This window comes from Lissotriton vulgaris, chromosome 3_1 (genome assembly GCF_964263255.1).
Source record: "Lissotriton vulgaris chromosome 3_1, aLisVul1.2, whole genome shotgun sequence".
Taxonomy (NCBI): domain Eukaryota; kingdom Metazoa; phylum Chordata; class Amphibia; order Caudata; family Salamandridae; genus Lissotriton; species Lissotriton vulgaris.
The window spans coordinates 1636834482-1636861354 of record NC_141689.1 but is presented as its reverse complement, the minus strand read 5'-3'; the positions used below and the strand labels follow the sequence as shown (position 1 = coordinate 1636861354).

The window sequence follows — 26873 nt, the reverse complement described above, 5'->3', positions numbered from 1 at the left end:
CCTGCAGAGGGGCACGTTTTGTGCCCCCTTGTGTGCGGTCACCCCCTTTCCTGCATGGCATGGCATGCAGGAACGGGCTGTGGCACTCCCATTGAAGTGCCTTTTTAGTAGGCACCGCTGTAGGAATGCCAATCAATCAATCAATCATAACACTTGTATAGCACACTACTCACCCGGCAGGGTCTCAAGGCGCTTGGGGGAGGGGGTCCGTTACTGCTCGAACAGCCAGGTCTTGAGTTGTCTCCTGAAGGCGAGATGGTCCTGGGTCAGCCGAAGGTGGATGGGGAGGGAGTTCCAGGTCTTGGCCGCCATGTAGGAGAAGGATCTGCCTCCGGCGGTGGCTCTTCGGATGCGTGGCACGGCGGCGAGGGCGAGGCTAGTAGATCGTAGCTGGCGGGTGGGCGTGTAGAATGTCAGGCAGTCGTTAAGGTACTTGGGGCCCAGGTCGTGGAGAGACTTGTGTGCGTGGGTGAGGAACCGGAACGTGATCCTCTTGTTGATGGGGAGCTAGTGCAGGTCCCTCAGGTGGCCGGAGATGTGGCTGCGTCGGGGGATGTCCAGGATGAGTCGAGCGGAGGCGTTCTGGATGCGTTGGAGTCTTTTCTGCAGCTTGGCTGTGGTTCCGGCGTAGAGGGTGTTCCCGTAGTCCAGTCGGCTGGTGACGAGTGCCTGGGTGACCGTCTTCCTGGTTTCGGTCGGGATCCATCGGAAGATCTTGCGGAGCATGCGAAGGGTGAGAAAGCATGATGAGGAGACGGCATTGACTTGTCTGGTCATCGTGAGGGAGGAGTCCAGGATGAAGCCCAGGTTGCGTGCGTGGTCTGTTGGTTTGGGTGCGCTGTCCAGGGCGGGGGGCCACCAGGAGTCGTCCCAGGTGGAGGGCGATGGTCCCAGGATGAGGACTTCCGTCTTGTCCGAATTAAGTCTCAGGTGGCTGTTCTTCATCCACTCGGTGACGTCTTTCATCCCTTCGTGTAGGCTGGTTCTGGAGGTGTCGGGGTCTCTGGTGAGGGAGAGGATCAGCTGGGTGTCGTCGGCGTAGGTGATGATGTTGAGGTTGTGTTGGCATGCGATGGTTGCAAGAGGTCTCATGTAAATGTTGAAGAGGGTGGGGCTGAGTGATGATCCTTGCGGAACGCCGCAGATGACTTCGGTGGCCTCGGATCGAAACGGGGGGAGGCGGACTCTCTGTGTTCTTCCGGCGAGGAATGAGGTGATCCACTCCAGTGCCTTCTCTTGGATGCCGATGTTGTTGAGGCGTTGAACTAGGGTGTGGTGGCAGGCCGTGTGGAACGCTGCAGAGAGGTCCAGGAGGATGAGTGCCACTGTTTCCCCGATGTCGAGCAGGGCTCGGATGTCGTCGGTGGCTGCGATGAGGGCGGTCTCGGTGCTCTGTGGTTGGCTCTGAAACCGGACTGTGAGGGGTCGAGGGATCCGTTCGTCTCGAGGAAGGCGTCTGTTGACGATCTTCTCGATGACTTTGGCAGGAAAAGGGAGGAGCGAGATGGGGCGGAAGTTCTTGAGGTCGGTGGGGTCCGCTGTTGGTTTCTTCAGTAGGGCGTTGATCGCGGCCTGCTTCCAGCTCTCCGGGAAGGTGGCGGTGTTGAAGGAGGTGTTGATGATGTTCCGGAGTTGGGGTGCAATGGTGGAGTCGGCCTTGTTGAAGACGTGGTGGGAGCAGGGGTCGGTCGGAGATCCGGAGTGGATGGTGTTCATCGTGCGGGCTGTGTCTTCGGTGGTCACCGTGGTCCAGGTGCGGAGGGTGGCGGTGGGGGGCGTTGGTTCTCCGGTTGGGTGCGTGGATGGTGCGCGGAAGCTGTTGTGGATGTCAGTGATCTTGCGGTGGAAGAACGAGGCGAGAGAGTTGCAGAGATCTTGTGAAGGAGAGATGTCGTTGGTGCCGGTGCTGGGGTTGGAGAACTCCTTGACGATGCTGAAGAGTTCCTTGCTGTCGTGGGCGTTGTTGTCCAGTCGTTCCTTCAGTGATTTCTTCTTGGTGGTGCGGATAAGCTGGTGGTGCTTGCGGGTGGCGTGTTTGAGGGCGATCATGTTGTCAGTGGTCCGGTCGAGGAGCCAGGCTTTCTCGAGGGTGTGGCAGGTCTTCTTGGAGTCCTTGAGTTCGTCGGTGAACCAGGAGGCCTTCTTGCTTCTGGGTCTGCTGGGAGGGTTCTTCAGTGGTGCGAGGTCGTCAGCGCAGGCAGTCAACCACTGCGTGAAGGTGCGGGCTGCTTCATTGGGGTCCGTTGTGCTGGCGGGTGGGTTCTGGCTGAGGGAGGTGGTGAGCAGGTTGGCGGTGATCTTGCTCCAGCTCCTGTGAGGAGCCTGTTGCGGGTGGTGGTGGGTCGTGGTTCTTCTGAAGCTGAAGTTGACGCAGCTGTAGTCGGTCCAATGGAGTCCGGTGGAGTGGCTGAAGGTGATGTGCTTGCTGGATGAGAAGACGGGGTCAAGCGTATGGCCGGCGTAGTGGGTGGGGGTGTTGACCAGTTGCTTGAGTCCGAGGTTGGTGAGGTTGTCCAGCAGGGCGGCGGTGTTGCGGTCTTTTTTGTTCTCCAGGTGGAAGTTGAGGACCCCTAGGAGGATGTAGTCGGCGGAGGGGAGGGCGTGCGGGTCGATGAAGTCGGCGATGTCTTCGCTGAATTGTGTGCGTGGTCCCGGGGGTCTGTAGACGAGGGTGCCTTTGAGCGTCATCTTAGGGTCGGTGTGTATCTGGAAGTGGAGGTGCTCGGCGGCGGGGAAGGTGTTGTCGTGGTCGGTCGTGATACGGTGGTCTTCTTGTGGACGATGGCGATGCCTCCTCCGGTGTGGTTGACGCGGTCCCTCCTGATGATCTTGTACCCGTCCGGGATGGCGATGGCTATGTCGGGGGCTGAGGAGACGTTAATCCAGGTTTCCGTGAGGAAGGCGATGTCTGGTGATGTTTTCTCGAGCAGGTTCCAGAGTTCCACGGCGTGTCTGTGAACGGAGCGGGTGTTGAGCAGGATGCACTTGAGGTGGTTTCTGCTGGTGCTCGGCTTAGCAGGTTCAGGTTCGGAGGCAGGTGAACTTGCAGGTTTTGCAGGTGAAGGGTCCGTGGAAGCGTTTCGGGGTGGCCCGGCAGCAGGCGGGATTCCAGCTGGCATTGAGTGCGTTGAGGGCGGCGGCATCGTAGGTCTGGCGGGTCGTCTTGCATTGGCGGGGGCCAGGGATTCTGCCGCTGGGCGTGGGCCAGGCGCGGATGGCGCACAGTCGGGGCGCCCACTGCGAGTCATCGCTGCGCGTACGTGGGGGCGACATAAGAAGGAGCCGGGAGGGAGGAGTAGTTGGGTGGCGGGAGCGGGGCGGCAAATGGGCAGGAGGGGGGCGGAGCCGCAGGGAGGCAGCGGCGGGAAAGGAGGGCAGAGGGCGGCTCAGCGGTGGCTGGGTCGCCCTGTGAAGAAAGGAAAAAAAGGTTAGGAGAGGGAGAAAAAACGAAATAAAAACGAAGGCAGCAGCGAGGCAGCAAAAGGCACAACAAAGGGCACAGCAGATGGAGGCAAAAACAAAGAAAAAAAATGAAGGCAGCAGCGAGGCAGCAAAGGGCACAGCAAGGGCACAGCTGATGGAGGCAGTAGCAGGGGTGTGTGGGGGCGACCTCGCCTGGTTACAGGCTCAGCGGTCGCTCCCTGCACCTCTGTGCTGTCTCCTTAAGAAGGACCCGGGAGGGAGGAGCAGCTGGGTGGCGGGAGCGGGGCGGCGAATGGGCAGGAGGGGGGCAGGGCCGCAGGGAGGCAGCGGCGGGAAAGGAGGGCAGAGGGCGGCTCAGCGGCGGCTGGGTCGCCCTGTGAAGAAAGGAAAAAAAGGTTAGGAGAGGGAGAAAAAACGAAATAAAAACGAAGGCAGCAGCGAGGGCACAGCTGATGGAGGCAGTAGCAGGGGTGTGTGGGGGCGACCTCGCCTGGTTACAGGCTCAGCGGTCCACCCGCCAGAGCACTAGGTAACTCATAATCAGGCAGGCGACTGGCAGTCAAGTTTGGCTGTCTTGGAGTGGGACGCTGGCATGGCGGCCTGCTCCAAGGTCACCAAATCTTGCCCATAACCTCTTATATGGGACTGGCCATTTCTCCAAAAATCCATTCATATCACGTTCCGACATACATGCACATTCCATTTACATGCAGGTTTCAACTTCAATGTAAAATGTGGTGATTTTGAATTTCGCTTAGGAGAACTTGTTGATAAAAATGTAGGGGCATATTACCAACAACTAGCGATAATTATCGCTATGTTGGTTTAGAGGCTATATTTTTATCGCCGAGCTGCGGTGATTTTTATCGCTTAGGAACCTTGCTATTATCAAGGTTAATCTCCTAAGCGATAAAAATCGGCCGAAATGCATGAATATCGCTGAAAAGTCCGCGATATTCATGCATTACCGAGCTAATGCTCTTAGCCATGTTATCCACCTACCATTGGATAATATGGCTAAGAACTGCTCAGGGGCAGGTGTTAGCTTTTGGAGATATTTGCGCTTAGTGCGAATATCTCCAAAAGTTGGTAATAGGAGATATCGATGTTAGCGACTGTTTCCAGTCGCTAACATCTTGGCACGCCCAATTTGCATGTCATTAGTGATAAATATCACTGACATGCAAAGCGGGGCCCAAGATGGTCCCTATCTCCTACTAGCTGTCGCTAACTGGTGTTAGCGACAGCTAGGTAATAGGGAGATAATTTTATCTCCGCTTTCTTGGCTTTCAAAGCCAAAAAAGCGGAGATAAACCCCCTTGATAATAAGCACCATAATTCTTGTGAAATGAAGTTTATTCATTGTGGTTTCTTTTCTTAAACAAGAAGCATACACAAAGAAATGCATTGGGTTTAAGAATTGAACTCAGTGCAAACACTGAATTTCCTAATGAATACTTGAAATTATTTGAAAAATCGAGTGAAAACCTATGAAAACAAGCATTGGAAATGCAATAGGTCTCGCAGCATTAGAGTTAGTGCTTTTAGAATTGTTTATGGGTTTTTTTTGTAAATCTTTAGCATTTTTGTTTCCTGTAGCCAATGCTAAAGAATTACAAATAAAAAAAGCCATAAACAATTCTAAAAGCTCTAACTCAAATGAGGGTGAGGGGTTGAGGGTGAGTGAGGGTGAGTGAGGGTGAGTGAGGGTGAGTGAGGGTGAGGGGTTGAGGGTGAGGGTGAGTGAGGGTGAGTGAGGGTGAGTGAGGGTGAGTGAGGGTGAGTGTGGGTGAGTGAGGGTGAGTGAGGGTGAGTGAGGGTGAGTGAGGGTGAGTGAGGGTGAGTGTGGGTGAGTGAGGGTGAGTGAGGGTGAGTGAGGGTGAGGGTGAGTGAGGGTGAGGGTGAGTGAGGTGTTGAGGGTGAGTGAGGGTGAGGGTGAGTGAGGGGTTTTGGGTGAGTGAGGGTGAGGGGGAGTAGTTGAGGCTGAGTGAGGGTGAGTCAGAGTGAGGGTGAGTGAGGGGTTGAAGGTGAGGGGTTGAGGGTGAGTGAGGGTGAGGGGTTGAGGGTGAGTGAGGGTGAGGGTGAGTGAGGGTGAGGGGTTGAGGGTGAGTGAGGATGAGTGAGAGTGAGGGTGAGTGAGGGGTTGAGGGTGAGGGGTTGAGGGTGAGTGAGGGGTTGAGGGTGAGTGAGGGGTTGAGGGTGAGTGAGGGGTTGAGGGGGAGGGGTCGAGGGGGAGGGGTTGAGGGTGAGTGAGGGTGAGTGAGTGAGAGTGAGGGGTTGAGGGTGAGTGAGTGAGGGTGAGGGGTTGAGGGTGGGTGAGTGAGGGTGAGGGTTTGAGAGTGAGGGGTTGAGGGTGAGTGAGGGTGAGGGTGAGGGGTTGAGGGTGAGTGAGGGTGAGGGGTTGAGGGTGAGTGAGGGTGAGTGAGGGTGAGGGGTTGAGGGTGAGTGAGGATGAGTGAGAGTGAGGGTGAGTGAGGGGTTGAGGGTGAGTGAGGGGTTGAGGGTGAGTACTGCAATAATGGTAAATGCTGTTATTATCTGTGAAGGCCTTTTGAAATATACACATGTTAGGATTTACTCCTTGGTAGTCCCACATTTGGAATTCAGGTAAAATGAGTAACAATAAAGCAAAATAATTTGGGAAGGTTCACCAAAAATTAGTCAGGTGGGGAAGCCAGGACTCGAGCCCAGATTTCCTTTCACTGGCCAATGTCGCCTCGCTCCAGTTTACACTTCAAAATAATTGCCACCTGGGGTATCTTACAAGAGCTAAATTAGAACACTGCATTAAATGAAGTTGACTTTAAAAATGCATGTTGTTGTATCTTTGCCTTTAATTCTAACATTCTCTGTTAAGAATGTTATTCTGTCATGATTGAGAATGTGTGTGTGGGAAGCTATGACCAGTTGAAGCTGCCGTTTGACTGTGGCCACATGCCTCTCCGATGGTTGTGAATAAAGCTACTTTAATTCACTTGAACAGGATCTTCGTTTTATTACTGGCGATGCAGGACGCCCATCGGAAAAGAATCCGACGTGCAGGAAGTCATTTTGGATAACTTACATGGATTGGAAGTGGGTCAGTGTACTTTGTGACTTTTAGGATTCCTTCAAATATTTATTGACTGTGTAGCTGAATTCCGGCTGAAGTTAACAGTATAGCAACATTTATTTACCTTATTTTAGCAAGGTAAAAGTGTTTGTGAGAAGTGCTTACTGTTGTTTGTTTAGTGTTTCGCTGGTAGCATCTTTTAAAAATCCTATTGTGCGCGTGTGGAAGCAACGTGGACAGAGGCGCGAGAGGCTCAAGCTTGAAACAATGTGTCGTACGTGACATTCTATTGTGCGCGTGTAAAGGCAGCGCGAACAGAGGCGTGTGAGGCACAAGCTGGAAACAATGTGCTGTACGTGACTGGAATCCTGTAGGAAGCGTATAAAGACAGCGCGAGGAGAGGCGCGTGAAGCGCGAGACGAGAACACTCTGCTGTGTGTGTGATTTGAACACCGTCGGATGAGATGTCACCGGACGTGTGAGACGCTGGAGCACACCACGTTAAGAGCACCGTGAAAGGAGCCTACATATTCAGCGCTATTTAGAAGGAAACGTTAAAACAAGTTCTTCTAAAATTCACTCATTGCTCCAGATCGCAAGGAATGAGTGCGGCACGGAGGGAAGAGAGGGGAGGGGGGAGGAGAAATGCGACACGGCGGGAAGGGGAGGGGGCGGAGCGGGTTAAATTAAACAAACAAGACGGACGGAGGAGAGGGGAGGGGGGAGGAGAAATGCGACACGGCGGGAAGGGGAGGGGGCGGAGCGGGTAAACCAAGACGGACGTGCACGCGCTTTTAAGCTCAATGCGCATGCGCATTGAGCTTAAAAGTCACGGGCACTGCAAGGAATCGCCACGATTCCTTGCAAGTTGGGGAAAGAGTGGATAAGTCCCAATACTCTCGCTTGCTCGATGCGCATGCGCATCGACAGGCGAGACCTAAAAATATGTTATGACAAAGATGTGGCTGCACGAATTAAAGAGTGTATGTGTTTTTTGGGGATTAGCGGTTCCTATTTCTCTAGTTCACGTTACAAAATGAGTGCATGGACATCCCATAAATTATGGACTGTGCTTTTCTGTACAGAATATCTACTAGCAATACACACGATGCAGGCACTGCTCTCTTACCATGGGACAGCCTCGCTCCCACTCGCGATCATTGTCTTAACATCCTGGGAAATAAGCCTTTTTGGGTCCTGATAGTAAAAGAAGGAAGAGGAGAGAAAATGCAGGAGGGACACGGGAAAGGAACAGCGAGAGTTACTTGGATAGCATAAGGGGAGGCTAGCAGACATAAGGAGTTGTCAGAACATGAGATAGGGAATGGGGTGGAGGCTGGATGGGCAGGATAGATAGCCCAAGGGGGCTGGTGGGAGGTGCTGATAAAGGGCAAACGGGATAGTGGGTAGGCAGAAGAAGGGAATACAGAGCTGCTTATCATGTGTATTGGCGGCATTCAGACTTCCAAAATGAGGGGCTATGACGTCAGTTCCAGAGCAGCACTGCATCTGCACATCCGTAGTATGCCCGTGATGGCTTTATCTGGTCTTAATGCAATACTGTGGCCTACCTTCTGGTATAACACTGTTATATTGCAATTAGCTGATGTTGTGTACAGCCTCATTTTACAACAGGACTATAACCAGCATGCAAGAAAAGTAACATGCACTACTTCTATAATGTAAAGTGTGGCCTGTGATAGAACAACTCCAGAGCTTTTTACTGATAAGCCAAAATAAGCCATCCAGCATCCTCCATCTCCCATTGTGGTGTTTTCCTTTAGCTTGGTCTGCTAGCAGACTGTAGGAGTTAAGAGAAAAGATCCACTGTAGGTAAAGTGTGGAAAAGCAAACTTTTCAGTGGTACATAAATAAAGATGTAAACCTACCACTCCATTCTGGAAAGCCTGAGCCATCCTGTGTTGAAAGTTTGCACGTTTCAACTGCAGCATGATGAAAAATGCAAAGAGTACCGTTAAGCATGTCATGCCCGCAGAACCCAATATGGCGATGAGCAGCAGGTTATTTTCGCCCACTTCATTCACAGCTGGAAAGGGAGAGGAGAAGACACGTGTGTAAAGCAGTGATCAGTTTTGGCACCAAGTTTTATACGTAAATGTTGTTGTGCGCACTCAATCATTTCACTATGTTATTAATCAAATGTAAAATATTCATGGTGGAATCATTCAGGATACAGACTCTCCTGTATCAATCAATCAATCAATCCAATCTTTTATTTCGCTGACAACCATTAAAAGGTACAAACATAAAATTCGATATCAATAAAAACATCATGCAGGTTTCCTTTTCACAGTAGATTAAAAAACTGTAATACATTAAAATTGATAATTATTAAATAATACAGTTCTTGCCACTGCTATACGTAATATATACTTTTCCTAAAACGAACTAAATTGTCCTATTATGCAAGAATCCATCATAGAGAAAAAAATTAATATGTAAGTATGAGATTTCATAGATGAAACATAAAAATAGCATTATTCCCAATATCTATAATACGAGTATAAAAAGAGGGGAGAAAGTAAGACACTTAATGGGCCTTCTGAGACTTTTTCTATAGGCTTTCTATCAGAGTGAAAATGATCTAAAACCTTCTTTCTCTGGTTCCAGGCACAGAGCAAGTAGCGCAAGACTGCCAAGGCTAATAATTCCCTGGTGTTGCTCTTGAGAAGCCTTACTGCTTCCCTACAGTGTCTCACTCCCATAGATATGAGTGCCGCTAGCAACCATTTCTCATGCACATTTCTGTATTGGGGACAGAAAAGAATAAAGTGCTCTACCGATTCCACAATTTTTTTGGTGCAATTTAGGCAAAACTTGGATTTTAAAAGTGCCTTATCCCATTTTGCGGTATGGGTACTCAAAGGCAGCCCACCACACCTAAATTGCACATATAAACATTTGGAATGGTCGGGGTGCATTCTGTCCATATAAGGCTTGAGGGTGGGTACACATTTGTGGTTGGGGAACTGGCCAGTTGACTATTATTCTGATTATCCCATGTTTGCAGCAAACTTGTCTCCCAGAACTGATTTTTTTACATCCTTTGTATCACTTTTAAAGATCAGCTCCGGGGTGGTCCATAAATTAACCATACCTATTCTGTGTGATGTGTGTTATAGAGCCTTCAGCCAGGGTGTACTCTGGTCCCTGTCAAGAGCCAAATGCTCTTTTACACAGTCCCTATAAGTTACTAATTCATTGGTGGACCAAAGTCTAATCCAGTACAACAAAGGTTCGACTAGAGTCATTAGGTGTATTGGATTAAGGGCTAGGTCAAGTCTCAATTGGGTAATAGAGGAACATGGGGGAAGTTTAAAAAGGCCCCTTATAAACTTATTATACCATCTTTGTCAGTGTCTCAGCTGAGGCCTAACTCTAAATCTCAGCTCCATAAATCGCAGATGCTACAGCTGATGCTCTATACACGGTAATGACGGGTGACTGAGCACCTCCCGAGGCAGCCCTGTATTTTCTCCCTATAGCTGAGGTTTTCATTTGGAGGATAGCTTTACTTTTTCTTCCCTGAGGGCCCCAAGTCTGGCTGTCACTTAACCTGACTCCCAGGTAATCAAAGTACGAGACTTTCTCAAGGGGGACCCTCTTCTGTGGACACATTTCCTTTATATGGTCTGTGAGGATTAATGGTCATAACTTTGGACTTGGTGGAGTTTAATTATAGACCTCTTTCTTCACAGAAGGAGACAAAGGCATTTAGTTCTGCTTGCAACCCCACTGCTGTTTGTGAGATTAGTAGGGTATTGTCCGCAAACATCAAACATCAAAGTAAGAGTAAACACACCTGCTATTTTGGGGGTATCATATTTACATTCCATTAGTCTGCTTTCTGCTCCATTAATGTATAGTCTAAAAAGGGTAGGGGCAAGGATGCACCCTTGTCTTACCCATTGCTTGATCTCAATCCTTTCAGTCAAGTCCCATGCATTATTCCAGCTGACCTTTGCATACGTATTTGCATGTAGGACTTTCAGTAGCCTTAACAGTTCTGAGGGTATGCCATACCCATCCAGAACATCCCAAAGGGTTTCCCTTGGGACCAGGTCATAGGCCGCCCTCAGATCGATGAAAGCGACATATAGATGGTCATGCATCAAGGTGACTTATTTCCAAGTTATCACCTTGAAGCAGAGGACCTGGTCCAGTGTGCTGATCTTTGGTCTAAGCCCTGCTTGCGCCTCTTCTAGGATATTATTCTGGTCTATCCAACAGCACCTGCCTGCAGAAAATTTTCTGTGTGTTATAGTTGGAATCGCGTGTGAGATTCAATCCATAGCTGCCAAAAGGGGTATGTTAAACAGAGAGATGGAGTCTGCCATCCTTCTCAATACCTCCTACGTGGTTCAATGCCACTCAAAATGGAGACCTAACAGCAGCCATAGTGCGTTGGAAAGATTACCTCAGTTCTCAGGGTATGTATGTATGTATGTGTGGTCCTGTTAAGCCTCAATTGACTATGTATAGGGCCACTATCCTTAGTACTGGTTGGTACGCGGCGGTGATCCAGTAGGACATCGCCTTTACAATTATATAAGTTAGGTACTGATTATCTCCTATTGAGATGTAAGTATATATATCTTTTGTTCATTATAAATCAGGAATACTATTATTATCAATAAAAACTCTGTATCCTTAGTGAACGGGAATTTAAATAATTATAAATGGGATGTCCCTCGTCCCTATCTATGGCTGTAGACCGTATTACTTGCCGGCGGCTGTTGTGCTAATATTAAAACTCACGATTTCAATGCCACAACATTTCAGTTCATCCAGGGTGTGTTTCTCTTTTGCCCAATGGTCAACAAGGGGTGAATTATTCCATAGTTCATGATTATTTAAATTCCCGTTCACTAAGAATAGGAAGTCTCTCCAGCGCTGTCTGGGCCTCCTCTACTTCAGTGACACAGCCTTCAGACATATCCAGCCACTCCGCATGTTTGTCTAGCCTTTCTGACATCCTGTCCATACAATAGGAGAGGGAATCTATTTTGGACCCCAGGACTGGGAGACTACCCTGCAAACCCTTTTCCATTGCAGCAAGCAAGGTGCCGATATCGCAGTCAGCGTCTTCTTGGGGAGGGTCCGGTGCGTGTTCTCCTTCCTCTGTAGTGGCGTCACGACTCCCAGGTTTCCATTGGTCAAATTATATTTCTGGCTGTGTCCTGTCAACTTTACTCATCGCTGCCCTAGGGGTTACACTGAACCAGATGGAACAACCCAACTAGGTTAGGTATGCACCACCAATATTGAAGCCACCAATCACTTGAACAATTCCAACCTTCCAGAGGGGTACTGGTGAAGCAGATCAACAACAATAAAGTTCAGGGCCCCAGACTCCAGGCAAGAGTAGACCCCGCAGTAGCAGCACTTGATTTAGATCAAATAGCCAATAGGCGACAGCGAGGGTAGTACTAGGGACAGCGCCATGGTTTCTGCGCCAGTATGTAAGTCTTAGAAATCAATCCCCACACTCAGGAAGATATAGGTGTGAGTTGGAGTCCTCTATAACCAGGCACATATCCCCCTGGAACTCGTGTAGCCTGTAGTAGAAGCGCTGGTTCTGCCTCAGCCCAATGGGGGGATCAGGGTCTTAATGGTAGCACGGGGCATTTCACTAGCTCTTCAGTCGAGGTCTTTGCCACTACTATTTTGCCAGGACGTTATGCAGTCAGCGTGCGTCCAGACCCTATCAAGTGGATAGGCGCAGGGGTCTTCTACAAGAGTCTCACGACCCGTGCGTACAAGAGCAGCCAGGTTGCAGGTACGCAGTTGTTGAGCATGAATATGTGGCAGTGAGGGCCGACCCTGCCGCGCACAAAATGGTGGGCCGCTGCGCAGCTGCGCCGCCGCTCTATCAATGTTCAGGGCAACCAGAGTATCAGCAGCACAGATCGCAGCACAATCCCAGTTTTGCTCCACTCTCACCTCGTGCTATATTAGATGTGAATATTTGCCACCCTGAGGTCATATTGCTCCCACCATAGCCCACAGCAGGTGCGCCACATTTTGGGTCATTTTTCTTTACCCCCTGGTCGTAGCGGGCGCTCGGTGTATCAGCGTTCGTAGTGTCCGGCAGCCATCGACACACAGTATGTGGGGAGAGTCTCAGGCATAGTTCACTCCATTGTAGGCCGTCTGCAGCTCGATGAACACAGACTCAGTGGGGGCGGCCTCTGAAGCGCCGCAACGTGTCGGACCGCCTCCGCCTCGCACCAGAGTCTGGGGATCGCGGCCTCGCTCAGCTTCGGCGAGGTCGAGGGCTCCAGGCGCGTCGTTCAGACAGCTAAAAGACCGGAGTCGATTCAGACTGCACCGGAGCGTTGCTGGAGTTCAAGGCTGCTCCGACCCTGCTCTCTGCATGCTTCTATGGACGGATTTGAACGGATCTAGTGATGGTTACATGGAGCTTCGCTCTTAGGCGGCCATCTTTGCCGCAAGCTAGCTCCGCCCCCGTGATTAGAGATTTATACACATGTACACCAGTGGCAGCTTCTCCGCTATGGTGGCGGAGCATTGCCCCGCCTGCCAGCACCTTAAAAAACATGAAAAATAAAACAGGTTTAATTTTCTTGTGCCGAGTCTTTGGGTTGTGGCCAAGGGTGTGACAGTAATGGTGGTGGAGTGGTGGGCACTCTTGTCAGTGTGCATGACATTTTGGCCAGACCGTCATGGGCACTGAAGCTTTCTTCATCCCCAAGATGCGTTGCTGGGTTGGAGGGAACAAAAACAGGTTCCCAGTCTGTCTGGGAGTGCAAATACACAGTGCTCAGGCCAATCCTGAAGCTGCTCTCATGCATGAGAGCAGCTTCAGGATTGGTCGCAGGGCAGTCTGGGAACCTGTGTCTGCTTTGTCTTTTTATTTATTTTTATTTGTCTCTGTCATTCCCCACCTCCCGCCCGCCTCATTTCCCTGAAACGAGACACTACTGATGTACACTAATGCTCATTTGGAATATGTGATCATGTACTCTTTTACTTATGTTTATAGTTATACTTGAATTTATACGTGTGTATGTATAACAATGTATTCAAAGTTTATATTAAATGCTCAGTTGAATTAGCCTGACTACAGGCCTTCATTTAAATGTATTTAGTCCTGCCAGCACATTCTTCCTTTCTTTGCAGGTGCATTATCATGAGTCTCATTAGCTAGAGTAAGGCTTGTTGTTTGTATTAGATTGATTATTGTGAGGCCTAGAGGGAAGAACCTTGCAGTGAATGTGGATAATTAATGGTGGAAAGAGGCCTTCTGTTGAACATGTACCAGGATGGAGAGATGTTCAAGGTTGAGACTTGCAGTCCAAATTTTGATGCAATGGGAAACTGAATGGTTTGTTGCAGATGCTCTCTCGAGTAATGATTTGGTTGGAAAGGAGATATGGATGTTTCTGAATCTCCCGTTTCTTTTAATTGGTGTTCTCACAGTTAAGAGGAGGGAGATTCCCTGTAGACATAGAGAATGTGAGACTTTAAGCTAAACACCTATTTCCTTTTTCTAGACATTTTTTGAAGACTACATCATGCTGAAACCTTCTATGCTCCCTAAATAAAGAACCTAGGGGCATATTACCAAGCAATAGCGATAATTATCGCTATTGCTTGGTTAGAGACAAAAATTTACCGCTGAGCTGCGGCGACTTTTATCGCAGATAAACCTTGGTATTACCAAGGTTTATCGCAAATGCGATAAAAATCGGCCGCAATGCATGAATATCGCTGAAAAGTCAGCGATATTCATGCATTACCGAGCTAATGCTCTTAGCCATGTTATCCACCTCCCATTGGATAACATGGCGAAGAACTGCTCAGGGCAGGTGTTAGCTTTTGGTAATAGGAGATAGCGATGTTTGCGACTGTTTCCAGTCGCTAACATCTTGGCACGCCCACTTTGCATCTCATTAGTGATAAATATCACTGACATGCAAAGTGGGGCCCAAGATGGTCGCTATCTCCTACTAGCTGTCGCTAACTGATGTTAGCGACAGCTAGGTAATAGGGAGATAATTTTATCTCCGCTTTCTTGGCTTTTAAAGCCAAAAAAGCGGAGATAAACCCCCTTGATAATATGCCCCCTAGATAGATACCCCTGTAGCTTAAGTTTAGAAGAGAAAAGGGAAGTTTTTTTATGAAGCACCTCTTTTCTTTAATATATTTCTTTATTGTCATGGCTGTTTCTATTCTATTTCTAATTTTAATATGATTCTACCTACTGAGATATGTCAACGTATCTGCTGTATTACTGTATCTTTTGAACATATTTTTATTTTGCTTTATACTGGGTTGATGAGTTATCCAAAATTAAATTCCACATTCAGTGATTTCTGGTCCTTGTTGTGGAGTCACATTTGCTACATAAGCTAGAAATGTATTGTTGATGTATTCTCCCTTATAGTGCTTCAAGTCAACCAGCAAAAGTCAATGCAACCAATGGGAAAAAATCCCGACTTTGCTAAGCGACTGAGGTGTAAGTACCAGCGCTCTGTCAGTCTCTTCTCCCACCCCATTTCCCTATTCCGTTCGTGCCATATATTTGAGACCGTTACTGTTTTAGAGGAGTGTCCTTTGGCATCTTCCCTCCATATAGTGTATGAAGGTAGCCCCTCTTTCCTAATCTTTACTGGTCCAACCTAAACGCTGGATCTTCCAAAGTAGCATACGTCCATTCCTTAACTACACTAACCTGGGCCGCCTAACATTATTTACGAATGTTCAGTAGTGCTATTCCTCCCTCGAACATCGATCTCTGCCCCTTCATAAAAGGGATCGTATTAACCTATTTACCATCTAGAAGAATGTTCCGGGGATGCTGAACAGATTGTTGTGCAATATATAGCTGAAGTGGGGTAGTGTGATCAATTAAAATATTGCCACACTGCCCATAATTTAAAGTGGCTGGGTGCTCCACTCTTTTATATCATTTTCCATCCTATATAGTAGTGGGGCTTAGTAATCTTCATAGTATGTGCATTAATCACTGGAGACCCACATCCCAGAAATCTAGAATGCTGTGTGGCCACTTTTAGTGGTAAAGGCATGACTCCTTTCGGTTCCCAATTGCCCATCAGGAAGCTCAGGGATTTCTACAAGTTTATGGCCAGGCCAGACTCCATATACCATAACACTCTGGCAGGCATACAAGTAAGGTCTTCGGTTTCTGCCAGATATAGCAAAATATCATCAGCATATAGTGAAATGCTTTCTTCCTATTGGTCCCCAGTAGAGTCAACACCCTCTGCCATCAACCCCAATCCATTCAGCCAAGGCTTCTATTGCCAAGGTGAATAGCGTTTATGACGGGGGGCATCCTTGTCCTGTGAACCTCCAGATGGAGAACTCTCTAGAGATGATCCCATTTACTGCAAGTTTGGCTCTGGGATTCATGTATAGGAGCCTGATCCATTTCCAGAATTTGGCCAATTCCCTTTTTCTCCATGATGGCGAACATGAAGGGCCAGTCTACTGAGTCGAATGCCTTGCTACTATCTAACGATGCCACTGCTAATTGCAACCTAAGCTTCACAGCTGCTGTGGTAGTATTATAAAGACGTCGCAGATTCAGCCTAGCTGATCTCTGTGGTATGAATCCATTCTGACATGCCTGGACCGGGTCAGGAATTACACCCCAAAGCATATTTGCTAATGCTACGGCCAGTATTTTGAGGTCTGCATTTACAAGCGATATTGGTCGGCATGAGGCCCACCTGCATTTGGGTTTAGTCATGTTATGGATAAGGATAATTGTTGCAGTATATGAATCCCTAGTTGAGCTCCCCTCCGTGGTACATCTCCAGGTTCATCTCGAGCAGAGGGTCTACAATCTTCCCTGACACCCTTTTGAAAATTTCTGCCCCTGGCACATTCAGGCCCGGAGTTTTCCCAGAGTGGATCTGTGTAAGGGCTGGGGTTATTTCTTCACTATCAGGTCCTCTTCTAATTCTAGGGTTTTGCCTCTATCCAAATGCCTGCAGGGGCAAAGTCACAGACGAAGGTCCGTAGTTCCTGGCTGAGGGGTGTAGAGTGTTCAGCATAGAATCACTGCATGTTGTCAGCAATTACAGTCACTACTTCTTCACTACCCATAGTTTTTGAGTCATCTGGGGCGACAATATCCCTGATATGGTTCCTGTCGAATTCTTTATTGCTGAGCCATTCCAGGCGCTTCCCCGCCTAGCCCCCGTTTTGTGTAGTTGTTTCTGCTTAGCTATGTATGTTGTTTTGACTAAGTCCGTGGGTACGGTACTGTACTCCTCGGTTTGGTCCATGTTTCTTCTGAAGTTTGCAGGTTATGGGCATTCTCATGGTCAATTGTATCCTTTAAAGCCCAAGGCATTGCTGGGTTATTTGTGGTGCATTTCATATTTAGTGCTATATAGTTAGTCCCTGCATTGTGGCTTTATAGGCCTCTTATCATATTTTAGCTGTGTTCATGGTAGTATTCTCTTTAAAGTAGTGTTCGATGGCCTTGTCGAGGTGCTTGACATCATCTTTTTTCATCAGTCTCCAGGCTGCCATTCTCAGTTCCACCATCCCCCTTTTTGCATTGTATCAAAGATGACACTTAATGGTGAGTGGCCTGAGATTCCCCTTGCTCTATAGTCAGCCTTTATGAATCTGTGGAGCATTACTGATGGGGCGGAGAAGTAGTCTATCCTGTAGGAGGTATTATGTGCTCCCAAGTAGTTGGAATATAGACTTTACATGTCTTATGCAGTGTTCTCTCAGAAGTCTCACAGTTCAGTGCTTGTGTAAAGCTTTTCAGTTACCTGGTCAGTGGGCTATGTGGCTGCGATGTTTTAGATTGGTCCATTTGTGGATGCATTGTCATATTGAAAACGCCACCTAATTTAGTTGTTTGTTGTGGCAGATCCGTGAGTAAGTATCCCAGGTGCTGCGGGGTGTCAGCCTGCAGCCGGGCTGGGGAATACACAATAACTTATGTTGGGGTTTCTCCCTCTGAGCATCCCAGGACCGCCGTGTATAGCCCCAGACCGTCTGATCTGACCTGTGTTACATGGAATGTTACCGTTTTCTTCACTAGGATCGTGACCCCTCTGGAACCTATGGTGTGACCAGTGAAGCTAGCTACCGCCTACTTCCCTCTTCCCAGTAGTCTGCAGTTGGAGCACTTATGATGTGTTTCTTGCAGAAACATCACATCTGCTGAATATCTTGTCCGGGCTTTAGTTAATAGGCAACACTTAATTTGGCTTGCAAGTCCATGGAAATTCCAGACTAATAATTTAAGCCCAGGCATACTTGTATTTGCCATATCTGGTACTTCCATTATGTGTACCCTTCCTTCCCAAGTGGTGTATCCGACTCCCCTGTCCCATATGCCCTTGTGCTGCTGCTGACTGTTTTAACGCTATCCAAACTCCCTCTCCACCCCACATTACCATGCAGCAGTCTTTGAACAGGCCACCACCTCAAAGCATGGGGTGTCCAGCGCCCAACATTTTTAATTTTGTGAAATAACAACATTAGTGAAGTATATTGACTCTGCTGATATTGCAGGAAGCATTGCTCAGAGTGGTGATTAAAACTTGTTAACAATCCCTCCGGTGGCGCTCGCCAGGGTACCTGGCCCTCGTTCTTTGTACTGTCCGATGGGCAGGTTTTGGGCTATGTCCTCTGACAACATCTGAGTGACCACTGGGAGGTTATGTCATCCACATCGCCCGTTCAGAGTTGTCCTTGCAGGATCCTTCCATCTCCTCTGCCATTGCTTTCCACTTGTTAGTGGTTTCCAGGGCTTGCTGTTGCTGGATGTCAACTACCACTTTGGCTTTTTTCGTCTCCGCTTAATCTTTTGTCAGGCCACTTGTGGCCATTATCGTATATTGTTGCGCTCCCTGCATTTTTGACATCCCTTTGTTTGTGTCAGCTCCCTATTGTCAGGAATTGTGAAATTGTGTCTTTCGATTCAGCCACATACTTCCTCCGTTGTTGCAAAAAAGTGTCCCAACCATGGGCTATTTTCCAAAGTTTGGCAGGGAAGAAATTTGTGTATCGGAAGTTAGCAGGTGTTTTTTTAACTCTCAGGAAGGCTTCTCTTTGGCACTGCACTAAGTTGTAGTATAGTATGGATAGATATTGACAGGCATCCCTCCTATTTCTCAGGGTCCCGGTGACTGTGTCGCTTGAAAAATAGTGTCCCTAACTTGGAAGTTCAACAGCCTGGCCACAATGGCCCTTGGTGGAGCGCTGGAGGCTGGTGGTCTCCCGGGTAGTCTGTGGGCCCGTTCCATTGTGAACCATTTTGAGGTTTTACCCCCCCAACACCACTGAAGACAGCCAGTCCTCGAAGAAGAGCTCCCTGCAGGAACTTTCTGCTGTTTCCGGGATCCCAACTTCACGGATGTTATTGAAGCAGGATCATCCACAGCGTCTATCAATTTTTTGGGATAGGCTGGCCACCATCTTATCCAATTCTCGTATTTGAGTGTCACCCTCTGCCACCATGAGTCTGATCTTCACTAGAGTAGAATTTGCATCAATACTCTTATCCACTAGCTTCCTGTGGTCAGTTCGTAATAGGCAAAACAACAAATGAGTGTGCCTTCTTAAGAGAAGAGCGAGCAAAAAGAATCAAATTTGATTCTTTTGAAAGCCCTCACTCACCAACCTCGTTGATGACATGCTTCATCATCGGGCCCTACCAGGAAGGTCGAGTACCTCCTAGGTGTGGTTCAACGCCAGAATTACTGCAGAGCTGGTTCGTTGTTGTATGTTTTTACAAGTGCAAGTGAAGGTGGAGTGAATTTAAAAGTGTCTGGGTTGTGTCCAAAAATTATTTCATTTGTCGGCCAACCAGGCACGGTTAAAAGATGGAGTGAGCGATTTTGATACTGGATAGATGTCTCGGCTATGTCTCACTGTGGGTGATCTATGTCTCACTGTGGGTGGTCACCCACAGACACTTTTAAATTCACTCCACCTTTACTTGCACTATGCACTTGTAAAAACAACAAGGTTGGTGAGTGAGGGCTTTCTAAAGAATCAAATTTGATTCTTTTTGCTCGCTCTTCTCTTTTAAGGCACACTCTTTTGTTGTTTTGACTATTTCCTCAGGGGGACCAAGAGTGCTCCTCCTATACAAAAAATCCCTCCCTCTCTCATTATTTGATGACAGTTTGTAATAGGTTCACTTTCTGTGCCACAGTATTGATTTTGGTCTCTAAGGTTGCTTTTGTTTCTTTTATAACTGCCAATATGGTCATCATTTGTGTCTCCAATCCTTGTTTCATTGTTGCAGCCATTCAGTCATTCCTGTCACTTTCCGTTCTGGTGTGGCTTTCTATTGAGAAACGTTTGGCAGACTTTGGGTGGACCATTACTGTGCCACTGCAGTCTGTAGTCCATGCATTCTCCCCTCCTTCATAGGGGATTCACCATTTGATGCAGTCCTATCTTGCCTGCCTTCTTTGTTTGTCAGTATGGTCCTTCCTGGGTATTCAGGCAATCACCAGTGAATGCCATGTCCATCCCATGGGGAGGCACCCTCCACGTCCACTATGAAGGGCCAGCCGCCAGATAACCCTTGGGTTCTGGCCTTGTCAGGGGCTCCCGGGTCTTCCAACCATTCCATCCTGGGCATGTGCACCTCAGCCACTCCCCAGTACCTTCTTGGGTGTCCTCTGTAGCACTCTTTTGATTCCTTGATGCTGCACTTCTCGGGTCTCTCTGGCAGGGGAGTGAGCTTCTTCATCAAATCTGCCTTGGCAGTTTGGGGGGCAGGTTTCCTCTGTCAGTCTGTAACACAGCAGAGTGGTAAGGTTGCTGGCCTCTCTGGTCTGGGGCTACCTCTTTAAGAGTATCCCCTTTGAGCACAGGTGCCGTTAGGTTTGTGGTAGTTCCTTAGGGTTGGCCTAAGACTACTTCTTTGGGGCGCTGTTACAGTTACCTCTTAGTATGACTGGTATTGGTAGTCTAAAAGACCTGGCCAGCTCCTGTCCCAGGATGCCGCTCTCTCTGCTGCAAAGGGGTCTCTTCTGGCATTCCAGTTATTACTGGCAGGTCCTCCTACGGGGCCCCCCACCTGTTGCCCCTGTCACACAGTACTTCCTGCTCTTACGAGCTGGCCAGTTCAGGTGGCTCTTCTAACATCAAGAAGGCGGGTTCTCTCCCCACTCTTGGGTGCCACCTCCTTGCCTGTTTTGGGCTGCCACATGTCCCCCACTATGCTTGGAAGGTTTCCGGTGCCCCTGCAACCAAAGCACAGCTGCCATGCGGTGCTCTTTGCACACCTCCTACAGGTCAGCCATCTTCACTCACGCCGTGGCAAGATGGTGGGGGTTGTACTGCTGCCGGTCAGGACCGTCGCTCTCCATCAGTCTGGTGTCACAGTGGACCCCTTCAGCAGTTTGGTCTTCCATTTGTGTCCCTGGGGGCCTTCACCACCACTCAAGCTCATCAGGGACCTCAGGATGTCAGGATGTTGACATAGGAGCCGAAGCTCTGCAATCACGCAGCCGACTCCATGCTGCCCAGGCTACGCCCCCAGATGCATTAAGTTTAACAGAAGCCTCTTCAACTTATGTGCCATCTTTCTGACTATTCTCAAAGCTCTTTGCAATATATAAAGCTTTGTCTACTAATAGGTTCTTGCAAGTAAGTAGTCGTTTTTCTTTTTTTACAGTTGCATTTAGATACTAGCTAATCACAAATCAATTGTGATGCAAATCCATCGAAATCACAGTCTGCAGCTAATACTTTCAGTGCTTGCATGTAAGTATCAATGAATTCATTAGATTCTAGAGCTTTGGTTAAACATGCATATCAAAGCACAACTAAATTCTTTTTACCTTCAAAATAAGTTTCCATTTGTTTGACTAAATTTGGAATTCACCTAAGCTTTCACCTTGTGGGGAGCTGTAGTTTGGAAAATGTTCAAATATATTTTGACCTTCTATCCCTAAATAGTAGTACAGTGAGTTCCTCTTTCTTTGGTTCTATATCTGTGACCATCAATAGCCCACAGGTATTGGTTACATTTTTTAATCCAATACCGCCACTTTCGGGGAGGGTAACCTGTATCTTGAAAGAATGGAGCCGGCGGAGTAAAAGAGGGCATGCTGAGATTCACAGCAACAAAAAAGCTTGAGCACACTAATACAACAAGCATTGGCATTGCCAATAGGTCTCGCCTTTGGGACCTTATAAGTGTTTAGCCATGCAACAGTTAATGTTGTTGCAGTAAGGCTATTGTGCTGCATAAATAAATACTTATAAGGTCCCAAAGGCGAAACCTATAGGCTGTGCGCACTGCTTGTTTGAAGGAGGCCTCGAAATGCGTCTCAATCAGGCTCTGTTTTGTGCCCTGGCATAGGTGGTCAGTTTTTTCTGAACTGCGATGACAGCAGGCACATCGACGTGCGCGTGCTCACACTGCTCATTTCTCACTACTGAAGTCGTTACTGCATGTCGTCATGCCAGGTGAGCATTGTAGGGAAAGGGAAATCCTTTAAAGAGACTCTGGATTTACCTTCTCTTTTTGAAACTCAGGAGCAGCAACATTGTTGAGGTGTCACCAGGGCTTTAAGTGGAAGCTTTTTCAATATTATATTCAAGCCGCGGTTGCTGCTCATTTATATTATGCAACTAACAACCATTGACAACGCCAATAGTCCTGACTTGTTGTAGGTATGATGTTACCTGTGTCATATATCTTGATTCAATGACAGAAACAGCAAAATACAAGTTGGGCGGCACACTATGCTGAGCACAGATTTTTTGCTTATGTTTTTTTGAGCCACACCCTTAATTACACTGACCATGCCCCTTTGAGAGACCCCCCAGTTTTTTCATCCCACTTAAAGCCCTGCAAGCACCTAATGGTGGAACTCACTAAGTTATGCACAGGGGCCTGCCACTTGATGCATACCCCTCCCAAGCAGAGCAGAGGTCTAGGCAGCTTTCATCAAAGCCGGGTACTCTGTGCACATCACTAGTCTTCTCATTGATACCATGTGTCCATTTTCATCATCTTTCCTGGTTGGTGCGGAGGACGAAGGATGGTAAAGCTCTGGTCGTCGTTGTGGGGGAATAATGCAGAAGATATACACAATCAGTGCACAGACACTATTATTTTGAAATCAACAAAGGACAACACTGAGGTTGCCAGTATACATTTTATTCTGTGTGAATCCTCATCAGGGTGCATTTGAGACACTGGGTAGTGGTGTAGAGCATGGGGCTGCTTCGAGGGCTAAGACCCTCAACCTGATGGATGGTGTGGGGGGGGGGGGGGTAGGGTGTCTTAGGAGGAGGGAGACAGGTCCAGGGCATACGTCGGATTGGGCAGCGGCCAGGGATCGCTCCCCAAGATGCAGGGAGTTTCGGCTGCTTGTACGTGGATGGCGTTTAAATAGACCCTGTGTGCCCAAGGGCTGCCCTGTCCTTGTGGGCCTGATCATAATGTATATAGTACTGTGAGCTGTGTGATTGGTTCAGGACTCTTTACATTGTCAGCATATCAAGGTGTTTTAACTGATATCTGAATTCCTTCTTAATGCTTTGACATTGGATAAGGTTTGTTTTATATTTTATAATAAATGTGACCATGTGAGAACTCACATCAGTGTTTGAGCCATTGACTTCGAGGCCGACATGTCATCCTGAGGTCAGGGGAAAAGAACAGGACTGCATGGTTAAAAGACCTAAGTGGGGTTTAGGGGTCAACAAGAGATGGTGGATTTGTTCTTGGGGGGATATAGCAATCACAAATTATGAGCTTGCCTATATAGTTTGTAAAGCCGAGGATAAAGAAACGGACAGTTTTTTTTTCTTTTAATATCAGAATGCTTTTGTTAGTGTCTGGATGTCCTGATTCGAACCATTGCACTTCGGGTGACCACTGTAGTACTATAGGTAGAGATGAGGGGGAGAATAAGGGGGGAGGACGGAAGTGGCGTAGGAGAGCGAGACGAAAGGAAGAAGGAAGGCGAAAGGAGGGAAGTGAGAGACGTGGAAGGGTGAGGAAGAGAGGCCAGCAAGAAGGAAGAGAGGCAAGCACGAAGAACAAGCCCCGCTTTAAGAAAGGCGCATGGATGCCATTGCTCAAGATCAAACGAGGCATGCCAGTCTGCTTACAAAAGGTTGGCGTGCCTCGCATAGGAAACCAGCAAGCATCGGCCGCGCGCGTGCGTGCGTGTGTGCGCGCGCGCTGTCTGCTCTTTTTCAAATCACACACTTGTGCTTGTGGCACACCGCTGCGCACAGCTGTATGCTGCCACAAGCACGAGTATGTGCTTGGAAAAAAAGCTGTATGACGGCTAAACGTCTCCTATGCAACACATTCGCGTTGCGTATGCGAGACCTAATAATGAATGCAGAAATCTAAAATTAGCAATGAACTTATTGTAACTGAACAGAGGGACAATAACATATGGGTCCCAAAATGTGAATAATACTGTTCACTAGAGAAGCGATTAGCACAAAGCGTGGGGATTGCTGTGTGACTCTTGCTGTAACTAGTGGACAAGCGTGTGGATTGCTGATCAGTTGAGTAGCAGCTTGCACAAGGAGTGCAAATAGCTGAAATACATTGTAAAATATAATTACTCAAAACCTCGGGACAGTATTTGTCACACATGCAGAATCATGCATCAAGTATTTTGCTAACACAATCAGCACATAGCATTCAAATCACTGAAATCCAGTGAGAAGAAAAACAAACACTTAAAACTCAGAATAGTGTTTGTCAAACATGAAAATCCTGGGCTAAGCTGCTTGACCAACATGGTGGTGTGGAAGAACTGAATAATCAGAAGTACAGACGAATTGTGGTGTTCTTGACCACAAGACTATTAGGCTGTTGACAAAGCTCTGCTCCTACTTTTCCACTGTAATTAAACCAACATTCAAATATTTATTTCAAGCATAATACATTGTTCTACTGATGCTATGGAACTCCCTCCCCCTGGAGCTTCGCTCATGCACTGCCCTTCTTCCATTTAGGAAGCTCTTAAAAACATGGCTGTTCACCCAGGTTGCGGCCTAGTGCTAACGGCCTCTTGTAAGTTAGTTCCCCTGCTGGTCAGCGCCATGAAACCTTTGGGTGTGCGAGCGCTTTATAAGACTTTGATAAGATAAGATAAGATAAGATGCTCTATAAAAGCAACATTTACTATAAATCGTTAACTATATTTGAAATCTGCCAAATTACAAATGAACAGTGGCACATGCATTTTAGAGGTATATACACCATATGATGTACGTAGTTAACGGGTCATATAATGTTCCCAGTGAAGTGCTTTCTCTCACGAACTGTAGGCCTAGACCTGTGAACGTCACATTGAACATGCATATTAGCATTGGCATTATCATAAGCATAGATGCAACATTAGGAAGAACTCTAACGATGTAAGCCTGCGGGGGAGAACATTTTCATTAGCATTAGGTAGGACCATAAAGCCTGCTCACATGGCATTAAGCATAAAAGCACATTAGGCACATTAGGGCATCAACAGTACCTTTATGCATATAAACACATTAGCCTGTGCATCTTGTTGGCATGAACCCATTAGACGTAACATAGCAATCTCTTCTGCATCACATGAGGCCTACTCATAGTAGCTCGGCATTAGCCACCTTATCAGGTATCAGCACACTAGTATTAGGCCTCGGTAGGCATGAATCTGAGGTGTAAATGCAATATCATTAGCATGAATGCTGAAGGCATGAAGTATAAAACAGCTCCTACGTAACATTAGCACACATCCTGAGCCTGGGGAATAAAACATGTGAACATAGGGCAAAGACACACATTTAGCATAGAGGCCCTACTTCCAAAAAGCATGAATCACATTATGCATAACACCTTAACGCAGGCATAACCTTAGCACTGCATAACATGACCTGGGGTGTAGAAAATGCTCAACAGGACTTGCCAACGTGGCAGCGGCCCACAGCCGCGGTGCCGTTGTGCAACTAGACCCCCAGGGGCCCAAACTGACGTGTTGGAGCCCCCTCCTCTGGGGCTCTGGAAGTACCAAAATGTGCCCAGGTTGCAGCTGCCCACTGTTCGGCGGGGCAGCTGTGATTTTACTAAAAAAACGAGCAGCCCAGTCCGTAGATCGAAGCCCCCCTCCAGGGCTACTAAATCAAAAATGCCACTCGTGGCAGCGGCCCACAACGGCGGTGCCGCTGGGTAGGTGGTCCAACACTGGCACTTCTGGTGCCCCTCCCGGCACCCACAAGGTTTCCCAGAGCCCTCACTCACCGGGATTCTGCTCCACCGCTGCTCGGGACATGCAGGGCTGTCCTCTCCAGCACGGCAGCCCCACCAGCAGGAGCACCTTCCTGGCGGCTCTTCTGGGACTCTCTGCCCACTACAGACCTGTCCTGACTCCGGGCACCTCGTCAGATGTCGTGGGGCTCTCCCATGAGCATGGGAGCCCCTCCGGACCAGTACAGCAGCTTGTGGACGCAGGGTAGGCTCCCGCCCTCCTGGTGTGGCCGCAACTCACTCGGCTTCACCCGGGCCCCCCTCCTGGGACCCGGGACTTTAACAGGGAGCCCGCGCGGCTCCAGGCAGCTTCCCTTCAGGTTCTTTAACACTCAACAAAACCCCCAAAACACACGTAACTGGGGACGATTCAGGAACAACCAACGGGTCACCTTCTCAGTCTCATCTAACAGTTCCGCTGAAGACAGAGACGCCTCTGCTTCCACTTCTTCCTCTGGACCACAACCACTTCTACCACCCGGTTTTTTAGGCCGGGGCAGAGGTCGAGACCAACCACCACCACAAAATCGTCCATCCAGGGCGAGACAATATTAACCTCAAGTACCAGGCAATCGCCAAACACGCAATCGCTACTACCAATGGGGCCCACCCCAGTAATTGATGAAATAACTCCTAACGGAACTGATTTGACTATTCCCATATACAACTTGTCTAACCATAGACTTACAAGAGAAGAGACCATGCCCCTATCCCGAGGTCTAACCTTTGTTCCGACTGTCAGAACTAATTTTTTAGAGCTACAATCCAACTTACTGAAATTCTTCCGTAGAATTCGCCTCAAACATTTCTTTGCGGACAAAACTGACTCTATGCCCATTCAAATCTCTCCTTTCAGGCTGCCGTCCACCTTTAACCCCCTCTCCCATCACATGACCCCGGAAATACTGGCCTTTGAACGACTAGTCATGAGGGAAGTCATGGACCTGAAGGCTACACCCCGCTTCATCCCCTACAATCTCCCCCTCATGGAAAAACAAGCACTCACTTCTCTTCAAAGCAATGCTGAAATTGTCATCAAACCAGCCGATAAGGGGGGCGGCATTGTGATACTAGACAACACCCAATACGATCTAGAGATTACACGCCAACTCTCTAATACCGAACATTACC

At 48.1% G+C, this 26873-nt stretch overlaps 1 protein-coding gene across 1 annotated transcript in view; it reads right to left on the bottom strand.

Annotated features, from left to right (window-relative positions):
* The window catches only part of TEK (TEK receptor tyrosine kinase), a 570337-nt gene that overhangs the window by 145685 nt on the left and 397779 nt on the right, over positions 1 to 26873 (bottom strand). The window contains exon 14 of the mRNA XM_086962126.1: positions 8365 to 8522. Within this exon, the coding sequence (XP_086818252.1) occupies positions 8365 to 8522 (158 nt within the window). The remainder of the gene's footprint in view (positions 1 to 8364; positions 8523 to 26873) is intronic.